The 21846-nt window shown below is 41.1% G+C and overlaps 1 protein-coding gene across 8 annotated transcripts in view; it reads right to left on the bottom strand.

Annotated features, from left to right (window-relative positions):
* sick (sickie) overlaps positions 1-21846 on the bottom strand; it is a 1061378-nt gene that overhangs the window by 824563 nt on the left and 214969 nt on the right. For 6 of the 8 annotated variants that reach the window (XM_083119464.1, XM_083119468.1, XM_083119469.1 and 3 more), the window contains exon 1: positions 2364-2474. The exons of the other annotated variants lie outside the window; for them this stretch is intronic. In XM_083119464.1, coding sequence (XP_082975590.1) covers positions 2364-2456 — 93 coding nt within the window. In that variant the 5' untranslated portion in view covers positions 2457-2474. Of the gene's footprint in view, positions 1-2363; positions 2475-21846 lie in introns of those variants that run through there. 8 annotated transcript variants of the gene reach the window in all.

The raw sequence follows: 21846 nt of genomic DNA, 5'->3' as shown, positions 1-21846 counted from the left end.
CAGTAAGTCCACCTTTTGCTCAGATGAGCTAATCGCGATTGAATTTGAAATTCAAAGTGTGATTCGAGCGAATGAGCAATTTTTACGGTAAACACACGTATATGTTAACTCAAAAATGCAATAAGACAGTTTTCAGTTCATTGTTTGAAATTTCCTCATTGGTTACGACAAAACTTTTTATTTATATGGAAATTCCACCGTTATTTTACCGTAATATTAAGCTGTCGGCGACTTCGGCGGAATTGACGATAATGCAAATAATAATAATAATAATGTAGTATATCCACGTTGCATTTTTAAGAGATACAAAATCAGTTTATCAGCCGAGTACATCCCTTAACTGTAGTCATTTTCTTCACGCTTTACTTTTCATGCAAATTCCAACACAAGCTATTTCTGTTGACAAAAAATCCTCCTTGCAGACAGGGCTGTTATCCTAAAGTGTGATTCGAAAGTAGAGACCTTAACAGTTTAGGCCATCGAAGGAAAAAAATCATCTGCATATTTGAAATCGGAATGAGAAAGCATTATGTGAAGTCTACCTTTGAGCGAGGGTGGATGACGACAGGGGCGAATTGGATAGAGTTTAGAAAGGGGCGTGTCCTGGTTGGCTGTCTCCGGCTTTTGAAAACGCCAGACAGATCGGCTGGGAACTTGTGAAAGCAAGCTCGCTTTCCATGTTCGTTTCACAGTTTCTTCCTCCAAAGACATGATCTCCAGCTATACTGGTAAATATTAAAAGAGCCATGCGTCATGTACATGTTAAATACTGCTTTTGCTGCAGTTTTGTAATAAAGACAGAATTGTGCCAAGATGGCGTGGCATGCTTCAAAACATTTGACGTGTTCGTGTCAAATTAAGTCCATTTTTCATGTCGTCTTTGCCCACTGAAAGAACAAAGTCAGTGCAAACATAACGACGTGACTTGCGAAAAGAAGTTGTGTCCTAACAGGTTAATTCTTAAATCAGCTTAAGACAGACATCTTGACAGTATGCGAATAATTCATAAATGACGTCAGACACCGTTAGGTAGTATTACGATTCGCATTTTATTCCGACGCCAACTGTAATTAGGATTATCCAATAGGATTTCTCGCAAATGACGTACAGTTGTTTACAATGGCTAGAAATGAACCTCTTGCGTTCTGTTACCAGGGGCGGTTTGACGGGCGGGGGGGGGGGGCGATGGGGGCGATACCCTCCGAGATGGCAATAATAGATTTTTCAAACATATTTTACATTGCAGTCATAATGGGTAGAAAGGCGATGTGAAATGGAAATTAGAAATAGGTGAGAGGGGAATGGGGAATACAGATGGAATACAGCCTACAGAAAGTGAGGGGAGGGAGAAATGGGGAAGAAAGAACAAGGGAGAGGAGAGAATGAGATGAAAAGAGTGCAATCCTTTGCTTATTTTGTTGTCTTTCTGTTACTTTGTTACTTTTAATTATTATTTTTTAATATATTTTTGCTTATTATTATTATTGCGTTTTCATTGTTGACAATTTCAGTGTAAAATGGCCACCTGTTCTGTATCTGGAATTTTCTCAATAAATAAATAAATAGAACAAGAGAAAAGACGGAAAGCAAAGAAGAATGTAAAAGGAAAATACAGGGAAGCAGACAGAAAAGTAAGGAAAGAGTACTTTTTATTTTTACGTCGCATTTCTACCACCTTTGGCTAATCGTGACGATGAGCAATGAGAAGAAATTGATGAAGAGACACTCAAAAAGAACACCAATGCCTTGACTGAGAATCGAAACCGGGAAGCTTCGTGTCGGTCACCGTGGCGGCAATGTCAAGAGAATGAAGATAAGAAAGGAGAGAAGGTGGAAAAAATAGGAGAACAAATGTGAAAATAATTCGTGACACGGTGATGAAATCCCGTTGCGACGCCAGTTGCATTGGCCAGTAAGAAGGATCCAAAGGATTATAATTATCCTCACTGAGAACTGAACCAATGTTCCCTCAAACTAAATCCCGCCACGTGAAAGTTATGAACACTAACAGGGGCGTCAACTTTGGCCAAAACAATCGTGAATTAATGCACACCACAACGCGATAATTTATTTGGCGAGCTCGGTCCCCAAGTGCCAATATAAGTTGGTGCCACTGCATTCTACAACTACTACTTATGAAGCAAACCCTCTTTGAGAAAGCAGACTTCTGTGGCAGAGTGGTTATCACAGCGCGCAACGACGCCAGGGGTACCGGGTTCGAATCCCGGGTGTTCTTTGTGAGTGTTCCTTCATCAAATTCATATCATCACTCATCCTCATCTTTGCGATTCCACAAAAGTGACAAAGAAGCGAACTAAAATAATCCAAATCTCTTTCAGAAAGTTAGCAGATGCAACTCCTACCTGTATGATGGACTTATTGGCTCTGGCGATGCTGTTCATGTTGCTGAGGTCATCGCTCGAACCTTCCGACCTTGCCGCCCTGATACAGGCCATCTCAACCACACACACTCGCTTCCCAGACCCCCAAGGTTAAGGCACTATAAGATAAACACACTTCACCTCATCTCTTGAAAGAACCAAAACATCCCCGCACGATCGCACCCACACTATCAAACCGAGAAGAACTGATAACGCTACGTCTTCATCTTCACGCAGCTTCCTTGAAGAAGGTGCCCGAGAGGAGACGATCTCTCCAAGACATCGTTTGAGGTTCCGTCTGCTTCGCGAGGAAGCCAGCACGTGCGTCTGGTGTCGGGGCCAAAATAAGAACGTGTGCGCGCTTCTTTGGGTGCGTGTGTGTGTGTAGCTTCGAGATCCTGTCGTAAGGGAGGTTGGGAACGGTACGTGTTCCTCTAGACAGCGACAGTCGCATCTCTCAAGAAACAGGGACAGGTGGGGGAAGGGGAAGGGTGGCAAAGAAGTACTCCCTCATTTCTTACCTCAAAGGTTGAGCCCAACGCCGAGAGCCGAGTTCAGAATATTGTCAAAGCAAAGTTTGCTCAGACTGGTTAATCGAAACTCGACCTACAGTTCAAATCGGTATCTGAAGCTGAACCTCTGTGCAATATGCTTCCACCGGGATCGAACCCTTGGCCTCTTGATTGCAAGGCGACAACATTAGCCATCACCTTATCGGGTCAAATTGCCATTAACGGAAGTTAATGATAATACTTTGAGAGAGAGGGAGAGGGAGAGAGATAGAGGGTGAGGGAGAGGGAGAGGGAGAGAGAGAGAGGGAGGGAGAGACAGAGAGAGAGAGAGAGACAGTCGTGGAACAGTGGAAAAGTCTTACTCGGCAATATTTTGCACACAGCAAAATTCTAGTGGAAGTTCTATTAAATTGCATTAGTTTTGTTTAGAACTAAATTCAGCGTAAGGAATGGCATGTCTCAAAGATAAAAACTTTAATTCGTTTGTTTGTTTGTTTGTTTCAGTTCGTTTTTAAGCCCACTTTATGTACAGAAAGGCTAAATGGAACGGAACCTACAATTTAAAGTGGGATTCGAACCACTATTTGTCTCCACCGGGTATCGAACTCGGGACCCCTTGATTATAAGGCGACGACATTACCACTACGCCATCTCAAAGCTTAACTCGTATTCTAAATTACACACCTTACGTAAAAGAAATACTTGAGAATTCTCTGATCATGTTAGAAAAGAATTATAGGGTTGCCTTCGGTTTAAAAATAAATTATCCTCAAGTACAAGAAAACCTGGTAATGAAGCATAACTCCCCCTCATTGTTTTGTACCCTCCCCTCAGCAGCACCAAACATCTCCATTCTCCACTTCGTCCTCACTGAAGCTCACGTACTTGATACAGATACAGATAAAATCCTTGCTTGAAAACTTATTTCTAAAAGAAATAATCACCGTTGTCTTAGTTTATCATCAAAATTCGCATTTCATAATCCACACCTGTTCATTACAAAAAAAAAGTATAGTCCACATGAATTGGCAGCCACTATCGACGCAAGTGCGCATGTGCGGAGTGGATGAGTCCAGTGGCAAAATAGAGGTGGAACGGACAAGGGAAATAGACTTCGTGAAGATCATCTGCTGCTGAAACAACACTGAAGTTTCACATGCAATAATGTCGCTGAAAAATACGGTAAGAATACAACAAAGCGAGCGATAATAAATAAAATAACCGAAGGCATAGAAACAAAATACTGGTCTCGTTCTTCAGCTGTCGAACAATAGGTGGCAGCCTACACGTTTGTTTTATTTTAGGAGGGCTTCTATTTTGTGTAAATTTACAAGATTCATTAATATATTTAGATTAAAGAACACGCGTCAATTGCAAAACTATGTACAATTTATGTAACCCCTACTTCGAAGTTTAGAAGGTTAATAAAACAGCAAATATAAAAGTCGGGTATAAGTTGTATAGTATAACTTATTCAATAAAGGATGCAAAATTCAAATTTTGAACGATTTGTGTCGATCTGTCTCATGGAATTTTGTTTTTTGCGTTAAATTCATTATATATGTATTGCATGTATTCATTTCAATAAATTTGTCCGACTTTGAAACTAAAATACGAGGCGAGGAGGATTTTAAAGTTAAGTACGTGTGAACTGTATTCACACCCTTCATTCAGATAAGCTTTATCGATACTAATAAACTCTGCTTCAAACGGACCTTCAGGCTGTATGTCCGAATCCAGTGTCTGACATTTTTCCCCCATGGAGTCTTGAAATTTCAAAAAGATTAATTAGCTAAGTCTTTATGTAAGGTTATGATTTATACTGATATCTTATGTATACTATTGCAAGCTATATACGAATACTGGAACGGTCCCTTTAACGGAGATTTCGAACACCTTCCTTGCCACGTTCCTCCCAGCATCCTCTCATCCCTCTTGCCGCGGTAAGTTTAGTGGCACAAATCAGCTGCACGAACAGGAAAAAATCTGTGGTTCCGTTTACAAGGGATCCACTAATCACAATCGTGGAACAACGTATAGCTTTGTAACTTATATTATTACAGTAGCGGCGATTAGGGAGGCAGTTGCCCCCCCCTACATTTCGCCGCTTTTGCCATCGCACTATGCTAAACTTTATCTACAAAGGGAACTATACTGTTTTTGCCACCCCCCGCTTTTGGAACCACTCATTATTACAATTATTTTTCTATAATATTTCCTAATGATTTAAACCAAACTCTTCTCATCCATCTTTGGTATACCCTTGGTACACTCCTGTTCACATAAAGTGTCAGTTTTTATAAGGTTGTGCAACTTTTTCTGAACAGGAGTGTACACACAAGCTGTACAACATTGGAGAAATAACGGCCTAAGACCCATTCGTTTACGTTGCCATCCAACTAACGTAAAAAAATGACCATTACTATTTGTAACGTAATAACGGTAATTATCCTAATTAATGTAAACGTTAAATGATTCAGTTTTTAAAAATCTGCAATTTATAATCTTTATCTAACATTATGCCCGATAATATTTAAAATTTAAATTTAAAAGAAGAAAACTGATTGCATCCGTGCGTATGAATCTACGTACAACATTTTTCTCAGTTTAGTTACTTACATTAAGGGATGTCAACACTGATTCAGTGATTGGGGCTGGAGCATAAGAAGACACGCAGCCTCCCTGTCCCCGTCTCGGGGTCAGCATCCGTTTTCCAACCTGGCAGCGATGGAGCCGAGCCAAGGGAGCTAAAGATAGCAGAAGAGTCAAAGAGGAATGAGTTGTGCTCGCATCGGGAAGGGAGAAACAAGACCGAATATTAGCGCCGAAGTCCCCGAGGGAAGTTTCTTGTAAACGAGGCATCTTCCCTCAGGAGATGCGAGCGTTATTCAAGGTCATATTCGTGCAATGCCGTATTATATATTAAATGCAAAATATGAATATTGCATTTAAATTAATGTAGATGGGTCTCTCCTCTTTGTAGAGATAGATGGATGCTCCCGTCGCCTCTCACACACAATCTCTCTCTCTCTTTGCCCATTCTAGAGAGAGAGAGAGAGAGAGAGAGAGAGAGAGAGAGAGAGAGAGAGAGAGAGAGAGAGTGAACGAGTGAGTGAGTTAGTGAAAGAGAGGGAAAGAAAGAGGACCTGCGTGGAAGCAGAGAAGGAGAGAAAGAAACAGAGCCAGGGTGGAGGCAGAGAGGAAGATAAAGAAAAAGGTCAAGCCGGAAGCAGAGATGAAGGAAGAGGTGGAAGCAGATAAAGACACACTGAGAGAGGGGAATACAGAAAGAAGGCCTGACTGGAAGCAGAGAAAGAGAGAGAGGGGCGAGATACAAGGAAGGTGGGAAGCAGATATAGATAGAGGGAGGCAAAGAAAAGGCCAGGATGGAAGCAGAGGAGGAGAGAAAGAAGAGGTCTTGTGTGGAAACAGAAAAGAGACAGAAGAGGGATTGTGTGGATACAGAAAAGGGAATGAAGAGCTCAATGCTCCCGCGATTTCTATGATTTCCATGTCGTCACGATTATAGTGTAAGAAATTCCACGTAAAGTAAGAAATTAGGAAATTCAGTGAACTCAGTGCATGATAAATTGACTCGATCAACAATTAAGAAGTAACAACTGACATCTCATTACCTTAGTACTATGACAATCAGTTTTTGTCACATACTTTTTTTTATTATTCTATATCCTAGGTTTTCATTATTTTATATTTTTCTGTAACCTTCGTATCCGCTTGAAGCTTCGGTAGAAAAACACCACGTTTCTGAACCTTTTGTGTTTCTCTGCTTTTGTCGACTTTTCCCCCTTTCGGTCGTAGGAGCTGGGAACTAACAATGTGCTGTGATAAATCTTTCACTATTTTTGAGCGACTTTTGTGCATTTGGCGACAGGAAAGTCCACGTGGGAGGCCAATTACTGGAGGAACATGTTACGTCCCGGATGAGGGTAGAACTATTCTTTTCACCCCATTCTAACGCAACACGTGTGCTTGAAGAAGCTGGACCTAGCAAAAAAGGGACGCTTGACCACCAACGTCGTAACTGCGGATTTCCGCGCCTAAAAGTCAGTCTGTTGTATTCGAAATTTCAAGTCGTCTTTAAATAGTGGCAGAACGGACAAACACGTACAGTCTACCGCCAGTTTTTGAACCGACAACACCTCTGCGACAGTCGGAGTAAAGATTCGGGACTTTGTCTTTTTCTACCGCGCCGTGTTGTATTTTATCCTGCGTGAGTGAGTGACAGTGACTAGTTGTACGAATACGCAGTGTTAATTAGTGACCTGTGCACTGGATTCGCGTTATTCGTTTTGTGACGAGGAACATTAATACAACTATGGCGGGCTAAAATCAAGAGAAGGAGGGCTATGGGTCTTCCTAGCCTGCATGAAGCCGACAACGCAGCAGATCATCGCTCAGCGTCGCGACGTCACACCACTAAAACGCCGCCACAAGCGCCACGAAAGCCACAAACGCCACATCGCCACAAATGACGCCCACAGCCCGATTAGAAGCCATGAAATGATACCGCCGAAAACCGCCAGTCGAGACGCCGACGCCCGACGAGAATTCTACGGAGAGAGAAAGAGAGAGAGAGAGAGAGAAATTGGAAGATGAAGCGACACCAGCCCACACTTAGATCTACCGTCTAGAAGAGAAGATTGAGATAATGAAGCGACACCTACTGCGTCTTGAGACGACGCCGACGTCCCGCGTGAGATTAGCAGCGAGAATCCACGAGTACCCCCGGTAAAGAAACTTCGCCCGTTTTCGCCGTCCTCCCAGAAAGAGAGAGAGAGCGAGATGATGCGAAGCAATTAATCGCTCCATTACGAGGCCGACAAGATTATCGCCGTGATGTTGAAGCGTAGAAGAAGGTGTGTCCAAGAAGATTGCGAAGTGCCGCTACAAAGAAGTAGCGTGGGGAAGTGTTAGTGTTGCAAAGAGGACCGCGGATCGACGTCACGCCGCCGTTTAGAGGACTACGGTAAACGTCGCTGAAACGTCTAAAACGCCGAGATGGTATAGTATACTACTGTTAATTTTCTATATGTGTGAGTGATCATCTACCCAAGACTCCAAAGATCGGCCGTCGGACGAAAAGATACCAGTATTTAAAGTTAAAAGTCGTAAAGGTATTGATTAAATTATTTCTTGCCAACATCATCTAAATTTCACAATTGCTAATTCGGAAGAGATATTCACAGCATACTGTTGTTTTTCCACGCTCTGCGCCGAGCTGTTGAGTAATAATGTTTATTGATGTCACCTTATATGCTTTACTCGGTAAATATTTGTTTAAAACGGCATAAATCGTGTATCTCTTGCAGAGATCACCTCTCAAGTTTGCTAAGTGAGGAAGTAAGTTAACTTCGTGCTATTTTTAATATATTCATACATAAGTGTCTTCACTTTTCAGTCTGTAAACATGTGTGTCTTGCAGTTGATATCTAAGCCTAATGTTATTGAAGTTCCAAGGCGCATTGGTGATAATTCTACAACAATTATTTAAATGTCTAAATAAATTGCAAGAATAAAAAGTTTACGTGTCATGCCCGTTGGCAGAATGTAATGAGCACGCGCAGATGAAAGTTTAGTATCTTTAATTCTAAGCAAATTAACGTTTTCGGGCGCAGTTTAATATTCATAAGAAAAAAAACTAAATATTGCATGGTGTCTAAAAAAGGGCCAATGTATTTATATTAATGTAATTTGTCCCCTGAAGTTTGAATGAGTGCGTGAATGCTGAGTGATAGCGAGGGGTTGTGTAATAGGTATATTTTTGTGTGTTATATAATATACATTTTTGTTATCTATGTTTGACTATGATTTGTGTTCATACAAATAATATACTAATCCTCATAACTGTTGGTATTTATATTTTAGTTCAACGTTAAGTCAGCAAAGCATTTCCGCTGGCTAACATCAATTATTATTATTATTGATTATTATTATTATTATTATTATTATTATTATTATTCAACGTCACTTTATGCACGAGTCGGCTATTCGTCGGGGGTAAAAACCGATCCGGTCACACGTACCCTGGAATCAAACCGTTTAGCTGGGCCCGGCACCTAGGAAGGGGACTTCGGTCTCCGGACTAAGTGTCAAACATAGGTCATGTACAAAGGGCCGGTGAGAGTACTTTAGTAATAAAGCTGCATATCGAATATACAAGACAACGAAAATATACTAGGGTAACGAGACGAGACTTGCTGTCTGGACGGAAACACGGTTCTCTGATTCTCGATGCCATCCTTAGTCAAGTGCTCATTTCTTCGGTCTGCATTAACGTATCTGTCCCGGAAAGTATAAACTGCAGTACCAATGCTACCTTACTAATTGATATGCCCTCGTATATAGTGTTTTGGGAACGTTACTTCTTACTTTAAAATTCTACATACAGCGACACGCACTGCACAGGTCCAGTCCAAACCATTCGAACTTAAATTGCAGGCAGGGTACCTATATTCTCTCTCAGTTATATCTGGAGCAAGTGAACGAAAACAAGTATCTGCGCAAGTAGTAATACTAGACGGCTCCACCAATGAACACGTGAGCGGGGAAGGGATTGCGTGGAGGGGAGGAGAGCGACTTCGTATTGCCCACTCAAATCCCCCTTCTCTGCCGCTATGAACGGCCGTACTCCAGGGATAGTTAGGACAGGGTATAGATTAACTGGTGAATTTTGTTTGTGTTACTTCGCTTCTCTGCTACTTTTGGCTAATCGCAAAGCTAGGGATGAGTGATGATATGATGAAAGTGAGGAAGGGTCCGTACAAAGAAATCCATGCCCAGGCCGTAATTCAAATCCGGGACTTCTGTAGTTGTAGCGAGCTGTGATAACTTCCCCGGCACGTAGGTGCCACACCCTTTTAGGTACAGACACCGTCCAGCTTAGCTCAGGGATAAAGACATGAGATACCTCGGGCTATTAAATTCGAGTAGCAAACGTCAAAAGGTTTATGATAGGAAACAAGCAGTTTACTAACAACAGAGAGGAAACCACTGTATATTCTGAAAAGCATGAGGTTAATACATTTCAGTACACGTGGTTCTCATTCCACGATCTCGGATTTAGATCCTTGTCAATAAAATCTTATTCTATGTGCTCTGGCACCACCAAGGGAAATACAACCAATAAATGTAATATACAGGGTTTTCGTAAATGATTGTCGGGGTTACAAACAAGCACTGTACTTTACGTAATAAAGGTAGATACATGCAATTTTTTGCAAAATGTTAGAAAACTCACCAAGTTTTTATGACAAAGTCACAAATGTTCCATGTGCTCGCCTCGCGATATCCTGCAGATATCTAAGCGATAGTCCATTTCCTGCCACACTCGGGATAGCATACCACGTGTAACACTGTTGATGGAATTCGTTATGCGTGTTTTCAGTTCCTCGATGGTAGTGGGTAATGGAGGATAGTAAACGGTATCTTTTACGTATCCCCAGAGAAAAAAATCGCAAGGAGAAAGGTCAGGGGAACGAGGCGGCCATGATAAAAGGTTTTCATCCTCATCACTCCCGCGCCCAATCCAACGTTTTGGTAATTTTCTGTTGAGCAATGATGGCACTTCACAGTGGAAATGAGGTGGGGCTCCATCCAATTGCATGATGAAGGTGTTAGAATCTTCTTCCACTTGAGGAAATAGCCACTCATTCAACATATCCAGGAATGTCAATCCTGTAACCGTTTTCTCCATGAAGAAGAATGGACCGTACACCTTTTCTCGTCCCGAACCAATTCAACAAACTGATGAGGATTTTCCGTTCCCCATATGCGCACATTGTGTGTGTTTACTTTTCCACTTAGGTGGAATGCCGCCTCGTCAGTGGAAACGAAATTCTCGATGAAATTGTCATCGTCAGTCATGAGATTTTGCATATCGCTGGCGAACGTTTCCCGTACACGACGGTCGTTAAGTGTTAGCTTTTGATGCAGACTTAGGCGGTATGGTTTCATGTTGAGCCGTTTTCGTAGAACACTCCATAATGTTGTCTTCGGTATGTTTAGTTCCTTGGATCCAGCAGGAATCGATTTCTTCGGGCTCCGTAGATAGGTTTCACGAACACGCTCCACATCATGTTCCGGCACTGATGGTCGACCACTGCTTTTGTTTTTGCAAATGCAACCTTTTTTCTTGAACTGTGCATACCACCTTCTAATCGAATTGTCTGATGGTGCATCTTTCCGATATCGCGCACGAAAATGTCGCTGCACAACTGTAACGGACCTCGTTGCGTGATATTCAAGGACACAGAACGCCTTCTCACTAGCAATATCCGCCATTTTGGAAAACTGCCGCCTAGCGGCAGAATCTGGAAACATAGGTCTATGAAACAAATAAGGAACAAAACTTGTTGAGTTTCTCAAGAATATCGTGCATTTGTGTTCACCGTGTCATTCACCCAAATCGGTTACAACAATGAGGAAACCCCGACAATCATTTACGAAAACCCGGTATGTAAAATCTCGTTCCTATGAGAAGGTAAGGTCTTTCTTTAACTTCTTATCTTTACTCTAGTTGATATATGTGATAGTTTTGGCGATAAATATATTATAACGCCTTTGCACAGTTCATTGTTTACATGTTATTACTAATCAAACATCAAAAATCATTTTGTACTATATATATTTGTTTTGGTTTGATTTCCTCTCACATTATTCCTCTAGTTAATGTATCTTTGCTCTTTGCAGCACACTGCCATCTATCGTCCACTTCTTGAACTATATACAACTGATTTCAAGCATGCCGGTATGTAACAGAGGTCTGCAACGGGGTAAATAGGGCATTCGTCTGAAACTGAAAACTTTTCGGAAAATCAACATCCGAGAACACTGCCGAATTTCGATTTCCTCCTGCAGGAACGAAATTGGAAATTTCGGACAATTTAAAAAGGAAGTCAAAACACACTGGTCTTACGCGAGAAGTCACAGAGACATCCCCCCTCATCAAAAGCCAGTGGTGCCAGAACACAATCAAAACAACCCCTTGCATTCTTATGGAGTCTCCAGATGAAATTCCCTCACTGAATGGTGACTAATTTTTCCGGAGGGAGGGTCGCTCAAGTACTTCACACGGGCAAGGCGACAGAGGAGGAAGTATGAAAAGAACTCGATCCCGAGTCCCCCCGATCATGAATAAACATGGATGCTTTTAATGGGTTTTCACGTGAGATTGATCTAGTAAGAGACGAGTGTGATATCACATGTAAATACATCAGAGAAGGCGCATAGGAAAATCGTAGGAAAATTAGATCCTGGTATGCAAAGTAGAGGCAAGTGGAGAAAAGGAGGGGGGTATTTTGCCCCCTTCGTCCCTCTAGGCGTGAATATTTACACTTGAACCCTCCCGCGCCTCATTTATTCCCTCCGGGGATAGTCGGGATGGAGGGAAGGACGCTACTGTTTTGTCCAAGGAAGCATGAAACTCGTATAATGGCAGTGAACTTTTCATGCTTGTAGCGACGGGCGATTTGGGGGACATTTTAATTGCGAAACGCGTGGGAATGACAACAAAATAGCATGGAAGGGTCGGTTTTGGTAGACACAAGTCATGCGTGTACGAGCGGATGGACAGACGGGAAAATGCCAAGACGTGGTAATGGGAGGTCGTTACTCAAGACAAGACAGCCAAATGTTGGACTGAATTATTGAAGACTAACGACGCTCTGGCGTACAGACTCAGAGCCAGTATAATTCTCTGTCGGACTCCTGTCGTCCCTATGTGTTTGTCCAAACATCCATCACAATACATCCTCATCTCAGGGATTTTCCAAAAGGGGTAGAAAGGCGAAGTACATTTCATTTGATTTTCGTTACTTCGCTTTTCTGCCACTTTTCATAAATCGCGACGATGACGATTGGCGCTGATATGATGAAATTGATGAAGGGAAACTCACCGATGTCCAGCCCGGCATTCGAACCCGGGACCCCTGGCGTCGTAGCGTACGCCACGAAGGTAGGGAAAAGCGAAGTAAAATAATGAGGCAAATCAATCAACGAAAGAGTATTTTTTTATTATGTACGTCGTTGTTTTACTTCTCCCACGTAATCAAGACGATGAGGATGAATAATGAAACAATGAAATAGGGGAAGAAACAACGAAACGCCGTGCCTTACTCAGGATTCGAACCTAGTATCACTCACATTGAACAGCCACTGTCACGAAAGAAGGCAAACATATAATAAATTCAGTGGGAATTACAGATTGCTTGATTGATCGACTGAAATTGGTCATTTTACGTCACTTTTCTGCCACTTTTGGCTAATCACAACGATGGATGAAAGGAGATAGAATGAGATGCACGAACGGACAATCACAAACACACACATGGACGACACAATCCTACAGAGGATTATGTTGGCTGTAGATGCAGGCGCCAGAGCCTCGTTAGTCTGCAAAACGCAGTCCAGGGTGTCCTAAGTAGAAGGGAGGCGACACTAATTGATGATGCGTCAATTCTCAAGCAGTTCCGTACTAAATAAATCCTGCCACACTTTCGAGGTGCATTCCATCCATGTGCAACATGCATTGTAACAGAATTCGTGTTCGAATCGAGAACTGACAAGTTGCACTCACTTTCTATCTCTGAAGCTCACATCGAAACTTGCATCGGTGAAGAGAGGAGTAGAATGGAGACTTGTCGACAGATTCTGGCTCAGTGTAGACCGCCTCTCCTCCTGGTTTACATTCATCCTCCGCAAAGGTTCCGTTCGCGCACGAATTCGTCTTTCGAATTCGGGAAACAGGGACATGAATACATTACCCACGTCCCTGAGCAGAGATAAATGGGTTTGCGAGAAGGGAGACGGGAAACAGAACAAGAGATGTCGCCACGTTGGAATCTGATGACTTCATGGGAGGGTTCATCTCTGGAATTGCAGAAGCCAATGCAATTTCAACACCTTAACTTGCACAAATTGTGGCTTTAAAACTCATGCAAGTAAGTAATTTAAATTTACACGGATACATGAAGAAGTGGACACTTCTTGTCCACTTCTTGTTAGATAATGAGTGCTACATTCAGTTTGCTTTCATCGCGACCATTGACTTTAGTGCGCATGCGCTACCTGGACGAGTCCAGTGTCGAAATAGGTGTGGGACGGATAAGAGAGAGAGGTTATGTCGAAATTGACTGCTGCCAAAATAACGTTGATGATTCACACATAGTAACGTCGCCGGCAAAATACGTCAAGAGGGAGTTAGGAGTTACTTGTATAAAAACCCATCACAAACAACAAAGCGAGCGTTAATAAACAAAACAAACAATACTGATCTAAAACCTACAATGTTGTTTCTTGCATGCTTCCATTTATAACTTACCCAATCACATGTATATTGTATTCGGGTAGGTGTTCATTTCGACAATTTCGTTACCACAACTATCCTTAGGGAGACAAATTTATGGTAAATAAAAACTGAGGAGAGCGGTAAATAAAATGTTAGATCAGCGGTGTATACCAGCGGTGGAAAAAAAATAATTGGAACACACTTTTTCATCATGAGAGGAAAAAACATACAAAAGAGCTATACATTGATAAACTACTTCACTTTTATATACTGTACACATACACAAGTACTTAGACTTCAACTGTAATTGCCAGTAGCGGCGATTGGTCGGGGCAAGAATAGTTTACGTTTCTTGCTAGACAAGGCTTAGTATTTAGAGGCCATAGTGCAGGGGCAAAGAAAGTGGGGATAAACTAATCTTATCACTGCTACAGCTAGCAAGCTCAATGAAACTGGAAGTTGAGGGACAGGGAGCGAAGTTTTCGAACTGAGATTATGTGCATGGGAAATCCCAATTTCCAGCGTCTTCCTGATGTGATCGAAGATAAAACGTTCTTCATCTGCAAGTGGTAGGAAACTTTAGGCAAACGTTTCGTTACAAATCGACAGTTTGCGCGCACAACCTCGATTGCCGGTTTTTGCGTCTTTTCTACTTAATTTGATGATATTTCACGGTTATTTCGCGGAAAAACGTTCATTTCGTGGAAAAGCACACATTTCGCATTACTTCGCGAATAAAACCCATGCATATTTCATCACTGGGGGTGACGTTACGTGCAAATGTTCAAAATTGCATCTTTTTTTCACATTTCTCGATTTCGCGCATCGCGAAAATCCAATGTCCCTAACTATTCTTAAAGGTGCTATCCCACTATTTATCTAAAATGACTGAGGAAAAATATCGAGATGGTCCGCCAAGGAAATATGAGCACGCGACTTTACAAACACAAGTGCGAGAAGAGAATGGGGAATTTTGCAATACACTCACTGGCTCATATCAGGCCATACTCAAACCAATCAAATGACTAGGAGGTTTCCAATTAATGATAAACCGGGTGGTATTTAAAGGGGGTATGTATCCTGGTTTCTGCATTCCACCTCCGGTCGTTAATTTTTGGCAGTTTGGGAGGAGCTATAGATATAATACGACTATATATCATATATTGATATTACAAGGCAGTAGTTACTGGAATATCCACCAATGGAAAATGTTAAATACTGCACAAATATACTAATCAGTAATTTTGCCTGTAATATTATATGTTGGTCCCTTACATTGAAAGAGGAACATAAATTGAGAGTATTTGAAAATAAGTGCCTTAGGAAAATATTTCGACCTAAAAGGGATGAGGAGACAGGTGAGTGGAGAAGGTTACATAATTTAGAACTACATAATTTGTATTCATGTCCAGATGTTATTAGACTAATTAAATCAAGAAGACTTAGGTGGGCAGACCATGTGACACGAATGAGAGAGGAAAGAGGAGTTTATAGGATTCTTGTTGGGAAACCTGGTGGTAAGAGACCTGTAGGAAGGCCAAGACGAAGATGGAGGGACAACGTTGAGATGGACCTAAAGGAAATCGGTAGGGATGGAAAAGAGTATATAGATCTTGCTCAGGATAGGGACAGATGGAAGGCCTGTGTTGCTGCAGCCATGAACTTTCGGGTTTAGGAAGACTAGAGAGATAGTTTGTTAGTTAAATGCCGCACTGGTGATAAAGAGCTTTTTCCAAAAAGGCCAGATTTGTGAAAACATGGTAAAATATAGCACCGACTATTAAAAAAACTCACACTCTTCCACATTCCCTTAGGCACATACCAACCCCTTTTCGAAATTACAGGACACGCCACTGATATAGCATTTAATAATATGTAAGAAAGTTTCCGGTTTCAACAATTTTTTTTTGAGGGGCCTCCCCGATGGCATAGTGGTAACGTTGTCGTCTTGTAATCAAGGGATTCCGGGTTCGATACCAGTGGATATTTAGTGGTTCGGATCCCACTTTAAACTGTCCAGTCCCAATTAGCCTTTCTGTGTAATAAGTAGACTTAAAACGTCAATTCAATCAATCAATCAAAACAATGTTTTTGAATAATCTCAATGGATATACCTAATATTTATTTGCATGCAAATTACGGTTGGACACACACACACGAAAAGTCATGCACAGATATTTGTATAGGCTATTTGAGGACGGAGTTAACGAAGAAAAGCTTCTTGGAGAAATCCATCTGAACCGTTCTGGCTGGTTCCCTCGCCGATTCTGACCTGGCAACTCTGCTACCGCCCAAAGAGCCTGTTGAAGGGAGGGGAAAACCCTTCACTTTGTCAAAGGGAGGGTAGCAACCCCGTCTCTCCCACGACATCAAAAGTATTAAATATCCGACAGGTGCGAACGCAGAAATTTCAAGCCACCAGGTCGCTTGCAATCGCAACAGCCACGCGTGGAAAAGATTCCATGGGTCTCGCTTGAAAGCCATCGGAACTTGAAAGCCGATGACGGGAACATACTTTTTCACGTGACTCGGAACAATTTGTCACCATTTTCCGACAGCTGTGGGTTCTTAGAGATCTGCATGATTTGCTTATACACATTGTTTCCGCAACCGAGAAGAAAGCAGCCAATCAGAGAGAGAAATATTCCATTTGATTTGCCATCCATTAGAAGGATACCACTATTTAAACCTCGAGATGAGAACAAGGTAAGATTCTTCGTGACTTATTGAGACGTGACCGAACAAGGCAAGCGTCTGTAAAATCAATACGATAACAAGTTTCGTCTGATTTGAAACTTCAGTAAATTTGTGTGCAATTTGTATTAAAATTTCGGCTGAATCTTAATTGTTTATTATTTTTCTTTTATTTATTGAAATTTCCAGTACAGCAGAAGCCATTTTAAACCAGAAAGAAACAACAGCAATACAATTGAGTAAGATTAAAAACACAAAAAGAGGATAACATAAAATAAACAAGTCAAAACAGTACCAAGGTAAATATATCTCATTCAAAGAAAGGGTTGGCTGTCTCATTATTGATTGAAATGAAGGGTTTGAGTCTGTCAGTACTTAGGCTATTTGCACCCGTCACATTACAGTAAAACCTCGTTAATCCGGACTATTGGGGGGATAAGTTGACTGGTTTAACGGAAGTCTTGATTAACTGAAATAACCTAGAAGAACTGCAGAAAGTGCATTAAAACTCCGTTTATAGCAACAAGACACGTTTATTATGGTGTATTTAAAGGACATAGGCCTAAATACTGTATACAGTACAGTACAAAGTCTGTGGGCAACAGAATTTCATCAGTGGTTGACTTCCTTTACTTTGGGAAGTTCTCTTGTTGACTTCTAGCCACATTTAAAACCTTGCCTTCTGATTTCTTCCCTTTTGACTGTCCGGAGATTTTACTGTATACCGGACCAAGACCCTTACTATGTCTGAAGAACCAAAACATGTCTCTTAGGAACAACATTGAATTACCTAGGTTAAAAGTGAGCCTGTGAAGTGACAAAATATAACCCTTCCGATTATTCTGATTGACTTGTAACATTGCCGAGGGTTTCTCATTATCTATTTGGGCCTCCCCTGGGTGGTGTAGTGGCAACGTCGTCGTCTTTTAATCAAGGGCTACCGGGTGGAAGCCAGAGGTGTTCATTTTGAATAAACCTCCCCCACCATCCGAGTTCGCAGTCGGCCTCATCCTCCATCACCCTCACGAAGGTCGCCCTGCGGAGGCTGAACACCTCTGGTGAAGGCACATAGTGGTTCGCGTTCCACTTTAAACTGTAGGTCCAGTCCCAATAAGGCTATCTATATCTAAAAGTGGACTTTAAACAAACTCAAAACACTATTTATTCACGTACAAAAAACTTATGTTTTTCAGTTTATTTTCAGAGACATTTTCTATCTATTACTGAAAGACTCGACGTGACCGAGAACACAGCAGGCCTACTCGTTCATGAGACAAGACAACGCTGTACAGTCATGGACATTTCTGGGTTGTACCAATCCAATTCACTCCCAATGGAATACTTGTAACCCAGAAGTGATCGTGAGAATACCATCGCTAGGTCCTACGATATGATGTATCTACATTTAAAATATCCCAAGGAATATTCTAATTGCATCTTTTCTGGAAAGATGGAACTACAATCCTATGGTTTCTTTAATGCTAATGATTCTGTTATTGTATCAGATGTTTGATTAACGAAAAAAGTACATTTCAAAATTTTCAAACAAAGAATTCAATGTCTGAAATCATTACTAAAATTCATTTTTGACCATAATATAGTCTTCTAAATGAAAAATGCTGGATGTGTTTACACCACTTTCATCTTCTCCTTGGCATAACTTTGAAGGCAAGCATGTACTTCATAACATAACTGTTGCTCGAAATGGTCGCTGGTCTATTGCTTTGTTATCAGAATTTTACTGTATGTCAGAATACTCTATTATATATACACAATGAGTGTTTTATAAATAATTGAGGGTTAAAAAAAATATTGCAAGTAAAATTGAACTTACGTTAATGAAACCAGTCCAGAAAGACCGAGGAACGCAAACAGTTTGTGCATATATGTTTTGTTAAGCTGCGAGTTCATATCCCTGCCGCTAGGAGACACTCAAATCACCCACATCACTCAGTGTTTTGTGTAATGTTTTGGTCTCCAAAATCACCGGACCTTACACCATGAGACTTCTTCTTGTGGGGTTTCATCAAAGACAGGGTATTCGTCTCGACGATGCTGTGTGATATCGCAGCCCTAAGGGAGCGTATCACCGCAGCGATATGCACTATCGACAGGCCCATATTGATGCAAGATGTAGCTACACTCTCTTGTCGATTTGTGCCGTGCCAGCCGTGCTGCAAACATTTAACATTTGTAGGTGTAAAAAAACTGTTTGTTTGTGTTTCTCGTTCGTTCTGGACTGATTTCGTTCACCGTTCACTTTCAAAACTTTACTTGAAAAAAATGTTTGTAACCCCTCAACACCCGAGTATTTCCTTCAAAGAAATTGGTCAATAGGAACTCTACGCCTGAGATATCGACAAGGACGGACAGACGGGCACTTTCTAACAACAATATGATTACTGCTCCTTACAACTTGGACGCGAATATGTCGGAATCATCTTCCGTAAAATGTCACGGTGACTGCAACACTACACATCAGTAGAGACATCTACCACCAATGATAGCAGTTACACTAATGACACACATTGTCAAGCAGCTAAAAAAAGTGACAGGTAATACCTCTATAATGGTATCTAGATTAATGGCCGAAACAAATCGCATTTGACGACGGAATGTTTTATGAATTATGATTCTCTCTCGACCCGGAAAGTGAGAAATGGTCACCATTCAACCTCCAGCAACAGAACGGCCATCATTTTGTGAGATATTCACAGCGCAGCACACAGGCCATAAAAGGTTTATGACGACAGCCGATAGTCGCCAAAATGGGGGAGTGTGGCAATCTCTCCCGTCGAAATGAGGCAAGCTTTCGACACATTGAGGCAAACGTTGCCCAAATTCTAAAAGTAAACTCTCTGGCGCCACAGGCACAGCCAGGATTCTTTCTTGGATGACGTGGAGTCTGAGCTACGATCCTTGGCTTATCAGGTCGGTGCATTGCTTAGTAGCATTTAAGTGGCTTTTACGTTGCTTAACATCAACACTACAAGGGTGCGAATTGTAGATAATATCTAGGTTCGAGTCTTGGACAGGATGTCATATTATTTTTCACACTTTACGTTGCTTTTCTGTTTCTCTTGGATAATCGCGACGATGAATGGATGAAACCGATTGAAGGAACACTCACAAATCCTTGAGCCTCCAATCAGCAGGGATCGAGATCGTCAAGCAACAATGATTCACATATTTCAACATTACCAACTGACCGGATACAATGTTATAGTATTTTATGAGGACATACGCATTAGAAAACACATGGAATAACTGGACCTAAAGATTTATAAAATGAGAGAGATTCAGCTGCTATATTACCTGTAGTAATGTGGCCTAGAATTGTATTACATTTGATACAGTTGGCTATTCTGTACAATATATATATATATATATATATATATATATATATATATATATATATATATTACTTTCTCTATTTAAATTGTTACAATGATAGGAATAACCTGTTCGAAAGTGACTGATAACGAATACTCAAAGACTATGGTAAAATTTGCAACGTCCCCCGGTTGTACACCAGTCGTCAGAAAGTTAGCTACTCCTTTTGTCGGAACATGAGAATCTGTGCAAATCATCAGGGCTTGCTGGGTAGAAAAGAAACACAACACAGTATTCAAAGTTAAACGCAGTTTTATAATCACTTATATTTCCTATCGTATGTGGACTTACAAGCAAGATACAGATTTGCTTACGTTTCTGCCTGAAGAGGAACAATTCTATAGCATATTAAATCACAACACAATCACTAAACACACTTGCATATAGAATTAACGTTGGACAAGACAAACGTAAATACACGAAAGTTTCTGTACTTAATTATTATTTCCGAGTATAGCTAGAATGAAACGAAAGTAATTACCAATTACACTATTCGGGCATTCCATTAACCGTTACCACGTTTCTGTTGATTTCTCACCTTCACCCGTTTTCTAAGCGAGTCTGTCGTCAGGTGAGAAACATTCAGGTGGGTTCACTTCCTCTGCTGAGATGAGAAAGTGACGTCAACACGAACAGATTATGACGTATTTCTAAACATATACACAAGTTCCAACCACAACTGTATCAATCTAACTATAGTTGTCTATGACAACTTGCACATTATTTGAAGTAACAAATGTTTTAAAAACCTTAACTTCTTACAAATATAAAACCTTAAACTCTCAGGTTCGTTACAAATTTTATCTTCATATATGTAATAGTTTCTGCGAAAAAGGAACATAAAGCTATAATTAGCCTAACATTGTTCAGATAGTCAATTGAAATTGCCCTTAAAGAAGACCCATTGAAACTAGACTGTGTACGCCTGTGAGGTGAAATGTAACATGCTCGAACCCAGGGGGTGCTCGTTGCTATGTGAAGTACGTATGCATTACGTCATCTGGGAGGATCGAGTTTGACGGTGCTCGTTGCTATGTGCAGTAAGTTTGGTGCGGGGTACATTTAGCTACTAACACGTCGCAAAAATCGGAACAAGCAGGTTGTTGATTTTGTAGCGTTCGATTTATTTTTATTGTAGTTTTGTACTTCTAGACTGCAATCATGTCTAATTGTGCTGTAGCAAGCTATGAAAACTATAACCAGAAAACTAAAGGAACTGACGTAAAATATCATAGATTTCCAGTCGATAATTGCGTAAGTAAACAGTGGATTCATGCTTGTAGACGAAATGTAAAAAATGCAAGTGTGCAGTGCCAATTATTGTGAAGAAGACTATGTGCGAGATCTAAAAGCAGAACTTCTGTATTTTCCACCAAAGAACGTGCTGAAGCCAACTGCAGTGCCATCGCTAAAATTACATCCAATTACTTTAGTACCAAATAATCGAGGAAATGGTGTAGTTCTCCTAAACACTTATCTTCACAATATGCTTCGCTTGTAGGACGTGTTGATAAGGTTTGCAGAGATACGCTACGAAGACATGCAATAAGGAGACGTGCCC

The sequence above is a fragment of the Lepisma saccharinum genome, chromosome 3 (genome assembly GCF_977018435.1).
Source record: "Lepisma saccharinum chromosome 3, izLepSacc3.1, whole genome shotgun sequence".
Classification (NCBI taxonomy): Eukaryota; Metazoa; Arthropoda; class Insecta; order Zygentoma; family Lepismatidae; genus Lepisma; species Lepisma saccharinum.
The sequence above is the reverse complement of the archived record's forward strand: the minus strand, read 5'-3'. Positions and strand labels throughout refer to the sequence as shown.